Source organism: Rhamphochromis sp. 'chilingali', assembly GCF_963969265.1.
Source record: "Rhamphochromis sp. 'chilingali' genome assembly, chromosome: 6".
In the NCBI taxonomy this organism is placed as follows: domain Eukaryota; kingdom Metazoa; phylum Chordata; class Actinopteri; order Cichliformes; family Cichlidae; genus Rhamphochromis; species Rhamphochromis sp. 'chilingali'.
In genome coordinates, this window is record NC_137933.1 from 31,812,159 (window position 1) to 31,818,618 (window position 6,460).

At 39.0% G+C, this 6,460-nt stretch overlaps 1 protein-coding gene across 1 annotated transcript in view; it reads left to right on the forward strand.

The window, feature by feature from the left end:
- Positions 1 to 4,489, forward strand: part of insyn1 (inhibitory synaptic factor 1) — a 44,725-nt gene extending 40,236 nt beyond the window's left edge. The window contains exon 3 of the mRNA XM_080884659.1: positions 3,555 to 4,489. Within this exon, the coding sequence (XP_080740785.1) occupies positions 3,555 to 4,373 (819 nt within the window). The 3' untranslated portion in view covers positions 4,374 to 4,489. The remainder of the gene's footprint in view (positions 1 to 3,554) is intronic.
- The last annotated feature ends 1,971 nt before the right edge of the window (positions 4,490 to 6,460 follow it).

Consider the following 6,460-nt stretch of genomic DNA (forward strand, 5'->3'; position numbering starts at 1 on the left):
GATAGTGTGCAATGAAACAGAAAAAAATTTTACAATGCCATTTATTACTCAGTTTGTGTGTGCGATTCTTCCTGGGCAACCGTTAATCTAAAATAAACAAATCATGTTCTGCTTACCATTCCCACACAGAAAATCATAGTTATTGTTATAGTCATCATACTTTTTAATAGCTTCTATAAGACAGCATTTACAGTAAAGCAAGTAAGTGAAGTTGTCAGCAGAGGCATGGAGAGAAAATTATAGACTGAAGTTAAAGTCTAATCCCCAGCACTTTATATCCATGCTTATACTACACATTACTGCTTAACTGTGTTGCAAATGGAGTCTTTTCAGTCACAAGGATATGCCATCACCGCATCATAAACTTTGTAGTATGAATGTGCCGTGAAGTCTGTTGGGGATACACAGCCTGACTCCAGAGGTTTATCACAACTTTAAGCTTCCAGAATTTTTACATTTTTGGAGGAAATAAAAACAAAAGAGAACTCAATATAAGCACCTTATGAGCTAACAACTATTTACCTTGTAGGCCTATGTTTCAGACAATAAAAACCATACGCACATGGGGGGGTTATAGCTTGTTTGTGTACATGATCTCTGGAATGCTTTCATTTATTTATTTATTTTTCCAGTATATGATTAATAACCCACGTGCAGTGATGTCCACATGAGATAAAGTTCCGTGTTACACGTTTCATAATTACTTCGTAATGCATTCTCATAATGCATCTGCTATTTCCAACACATTGTGCACAGTGTTAATAACTTGTTCCTTATGTGTTCATTCATCCTTTGTGCTAAAATAATCTTCTCATCCAATTCCATCCATAGATCCTTCATCACACACTCTGGAGGAAAAAAAGCAGAGACTAGACTTCTTTGTTGTTGCATTGAGCATGTGCAGCATTGTAACAAAAAGAATCAGCAGATCCTTCAGGCTGAAACTGTTATCAAGCTAAATTAGCCCACTACATACTGCAGGGAGAGGTCACGCTAAACAGTTGAAGCATGCAGGAATGCCTTTTAAAATAGAAAATAAGCAGGTTCAGGGTCACTGCAGAGGTACAGCAAACACTATGTATTTGGCAACTAGGATCTCGATTTGTGCATTACCTGTTACCTTTCTCTGAACTTACCACGGTATGCTGTAAGTGCTCCATCTGTTTAAACGCAAATTAGAAGATATATAAAAATGACTTGTTGCTCATGGCAATAACTACTAACCAAACAATAATAAATTCGGGTTTAATAGCAGGGTTGAGAAATACATCTGATAGCTATTCTTTTAACACACTGATTAAATTAGGTTTTGCAATCAAGTAAACAAAGCTATTCAGACTCCTCTGGCCCTGAAAACATCTTACATTAACAGCTCCATGAGTAAAAGTCTGCAAATCACACAGCAAACAGGTGGAGTAATTCAAGGATTAGAGGATTCATACAGCCTAGTTCCCTCCGGGCAGCATGCCAGTGGAAAAGCACAGTCCAGGTACTCATGAGGTGCACGATGCCATAACTGGCAGATCTGCAGAGAAGCTCATTGACAGATGAGCCAATGCTGTGCGTGCAGAGGTATGCAGCCAGATTCAAAATGCAGGTGCTTTGACTTATCAGCACCAAGAAAAATTCAGGATTGAGATAAAACAGCAGCAAGGAGAATCTAACCATGCTTGAGCCAAATTTAGGATGGAAGATTGATTCAGTTTTATTCTTAAGCTTTTTATTGAGCACACGAGCAGCAAGTTTGAATTTACAGCTTTTAAAGTTGGACAAAGAATGAATTACAATAGCAATTCCACATACAGAGATAAGACTTGGAGTTTTTGATACAAGCATACTCATTTTGTAGTCATAAGAGTCAGAAAGAAGCAAGCACTGCAAATAATTATGGGGGGGGGGGGCGAAAACAGATCATATTTAACAAATCTCAGGGTGAAACTACACTTTCTCTGCTGTTCGGCAGCAATTACAGGGCAAATCGAGGTGTACACATTCTAAAAAAAAGTTTTCTGAGTTCAAAACACTGTGCTTAATTGCTGAATAGTTTGGGGAAATGTATCATTTACAAGCTACATGAATGCTGAGTGTTTTCATTTCACAATAGATTGTTGTTTAGAGCAGAACATGCTGATTAAAGGTGCTAAAATGTCAAGTATAGAGGGCTCGGATTTTAGGTGCTGTCAGCAAACCAGCATGATTTCCACTGAAGTGCTTTCTATTCATCAAACACTCAACACTGCTGCTGATGACAAAGGCATTGAGGTTAATTTTGAGGTAACAATAAATGAAATGCTTTTGTGGTACATTTCTGTGCAGCAGGTGAACATTTGAGTTTATTTTGTTTGACATGGGCATTACAATAGCACTACAATTAACATCAAAGTGCAGGCATCAAAAGCACTGGATTAGGGGTTCATACTGTAAAGCTATAGGTCTAAGAAGGTTTATCTCATTTTAAAATGAATCAGCTACTGGATTTAGGATACACAGCTTGGTCTGAGAGGATTCTTTGGTGCACGTGGTGCCTTTTCTGTCTCAAGTCTCTTTCATGCTACAGGCTCATTCCAAAGGATTGTTTAATTTTGTCTTAATATAACATGAAGCAAATTTTTTAACACCTGTCTGAGGAAAAGCTTGGTGGAAATAAAGACAATTTCCAAACTATGAACAAACAATTATAGCTTTATGGATCAAAAGAGAGTAATGGCAAGCTGTAAAGGCAAACTGCGTAAATGTTGGCTTTTGTTAAACTTCCCAGTGGGGGGCAATTCAGGGGCATGCGAAACATCTAGAGATTTCATATAATTGGAGTCGGTCTATTCATGTACTGTGTCTGCAAAAAGTAAGACCATTATCCCCTCGTTGCATTTTTTCCTACAAGTGCAAAAATATTTCTTTTTCAATATGCATTCATGACATAAATATGCAAAAATGGCAAAAATTATGTTAGCATATAAAAGTCCAGCCAAAACAGAACAGGTGATACGTGCACTTTTTGCTATGTATATAAAGCTTAATATACATTATTACGCATCATTTTTTCAGAAATGTAACTTTTAGCTTTTATCCTAATTATTTTGCCTTCGTAAGCTTACCTTTGGACACAGAGGCCTTTGGAGGTAAATGATAACAAGGACATATTGGAGGTAAAATGCACTTTATGCTACTTACTATAGGACTAAACATAAAGTAAAGGTCAAGTTGAATTTTTGTAAGCGCTTGGTCGTAAACTAACAAGAAGTAGAATTAGATCTTGATTCCAAAACAGGAGTTAGGAAAGTAAATGCAATTCAATCTAAGAGAGACATAATTGCACCAGATATTGCTTAAACTAATCCATTAGCTTTAGAGAAGTTTATCATTAACTTGAGGTCATGAGGTAAAAGTCACTACAGTTGGCTATTGATTCATTCTCTGGAAATCTTGGCACAACATAAAAAATTTAGTAGCAATTCTTAAATATATGAACCATTGTTCAGAGATTTATGATTGGATCTTTGTGGCTGTTAAGGTTAAAAAATCTTTTACCTAAAACTGTTTATTCTCTTTCACAGGTGGTGGGTCAAATCGATAAACTAACGTCTGACTTTGACTTTGACCTGGAGCCAGATGACTGGACCGTGGCCACAGCCAGCAGCACGTCCAGCAGTGAGCGGGGCTTGGGAGAGGCCTTCCGATTGGACTTCCTCAATGCAGATGTCCTTTCTGACAGCTGGGAGTTCTGCAGTTATCTGGAGGCTGCTGGTGCAGCCGCTCGCAGATCTTGCGGGCAACCAGGAGATCCACAGCAGGAGATGGGTCGTGGGACCAACCTCACCCAAACACAAACCCCCACCCCACCCCCCACCACTGCGTCTGTCTACTCTCAGATGAATGGCGGGCTGCCCATCCCCAATGGGCCACGCATTATTACTCCAGATTCATCGAGCGAGGAGGCCAGCAGCTCCACGCACAGCCACAAGACTTCCCGTACCTCTGGCACAAGAGAAAGAGTCCGCTTCAGTGACAAAATTCTGTACCATGCATTGTGCTGTGACGATGATGAAGAGGAGGAGCAAGAGGAGTTACAAGAGGATAAGAGTGGCTATGCTACACCAGATAGCGATACTGAGCCCAGCCTCCTGGCCAGCTCAGTTGCCCCCAAACGTTCTTCCTCTGAGCACTCACTCCTCCATAACTGTCTGGACCCTTCTTATGTCTCCTCACCTGTGAAGGGGACGACAGGAGCTCACACACTACCCAGGAAAGGTCTCTTAAACCCCGGCTGCCGCAAAAAACTGTTACGAAATAGCAGCACACAAACTGTCTCTGACAAGAGCACCCAAACTGTACTGCCCTATATTCCAACCAAACAGAAAACAAAGGACCACTGAGAAAGCCCGAAGTTTATCGTAAAATCTCATGAAGGACTGTGCATTATTTAATATTAAATACATAGCTCATAGATTAATACACAAATAAATTAATTACTAAATAAATAAATGATATATGGGAAATCACTTGACTACATAAAGTCATTCTGAGGCTCAGGGAAAACACGATGAATTGAAGTCAAACAGATCAAAAGGGTGAAAAGTTAGAGGCAGATCAAAAGGTTCTAATTTTAAAACACATACTGAGTGGACTCAACATGTTGGATTATTTCAAATGATTTCAGAGATTAAAAAAACAATCATTTTTCCCACAACATTTAAGTGCTTAAAATCACAAGAATAAAAATATGAAAAGTTTATTTCCCACTCCTCACACCACACTATAACTTAAAAATTGCTATAATGTGGATACAGAAGGTTGCTCATTCTGTACTCTGAATCTGTATAAACACTGTCATTTTTCATGTTCCAGGGTTTTAAATGTTAATGGGATGGTTGATTCCAGCAGGGATATGTATCTGGATGCACATGTCAAGCCTCTTCTTCTCACTGATGTCAACAAATGATTCTGAGTGAAGAGCCGGAGAACAACACTATTTATCTGCCCTTGATTTTATAAACACCAAATCCGGCGCTCTTCTCGATCTGCTGGAGAAGCTGCAACACATAACATAAAACTGACAGAAAGGGGGGAAAAGAAAAGAAAAACAGATATATACATTGTCATTTCAAAAGGTGCAGTTTACAAAGGTGCCATTTTCAATTTTTCTCTTCCTACCGGTGACGTCATTAGGCTTAGGATTTGAGCTGAATAGCAGTCCACAAAAAAGTGCTAAAGGTTTTTGTCTCTTCATTCAGTTGCCCAGTGGGGAACTGAACTCAATAGAGCAGCATTTTATTCACAGGGCTGACGCCAATAAGCATTCCTGATCAATATGTTCGAGGGAGGTTGCAGTGAGAAGTCTCTCTGCTGAGCATGCATGCCACTCTCCTGGGATCTCTGAACAAAAACTCACAGTCAGATCTATTTACTTACACTAAGCGAAACAAAAATTAGAACTGTTGCCCTAAAGAACTGACATTTCAAAAACTGTGTGTCCAAGAGTGAGAGTTGATGGTGAAAAAACAGAGACCGTTAACGTTCAAAGATTTTCTTCTACAAAGCAATAATCTACCCTGGGGAACAGCTTTGTGAGTATGGTCCCTGACTTGGAGTTTCAAAAGAAAAAGTTAAATGTTGCAGTCTTTATAGGAAAACCCTCTTTGTCTCCCATGAAGCTGACCTTTTTGCCTCTGATGACCATAACCTTTCACGGTAGGAAGACTCTGCTTGCAGTATACTATTCTACCATACACTCTCTTATTCCACTTAATAAAAAAAAACAAACATGAAATATTGCAAAAAATATGAAGTAAATAAGCTTTGTATTCAAAGGATTACCCTAAAGACTTTATAAAGAATTATTCCACATTCCCAAGTTGGTGTTGTTTATTAGCATAAACAAACAAAGCTATGCCACCACACAGGAAAGACATCAATTACAGGAAAACAAACTAAGCCCTTATTTTGATGCCTACACACCTGCCAGATATTACAATGCGTTTCCACTCTACAGGTTTTATAAGTCATATCTGCAATGAAATCACTTTTTCAAATATAGACCTGTTTGGCACAGGCATAGAATACATTATCATTGGGGACAGATTTTAGAGTTTTGGGCAAAACATTAGCAACGTCTCTTTTGCCAACAGGCTCATTATTCATCTCTAATAGGACAGAGCTTTGTCCTCGGTTCTCTGTAGGACAAGGGTGGGAGGCATCCAAAGGTTATGAAAACCTGAGCACACTGATGCCAAATCATCTGCCTACCAGGAAGTTCATTTCATGATGCCACCAGACACAAAAACAGATGTGTGTTTGTGAATGTGTGTGTGCATGTGCGTCTCTGTCTGTATCTTCATTGCCTTTATGTCTACACACTCTCTGAGGAGATGCATGGTATTTTCTGAATTACACCTAACATACAATTTTATATTTCCCTGTCATAGCAATTAATGGGGATCAATACAAATAGACACAGCACATC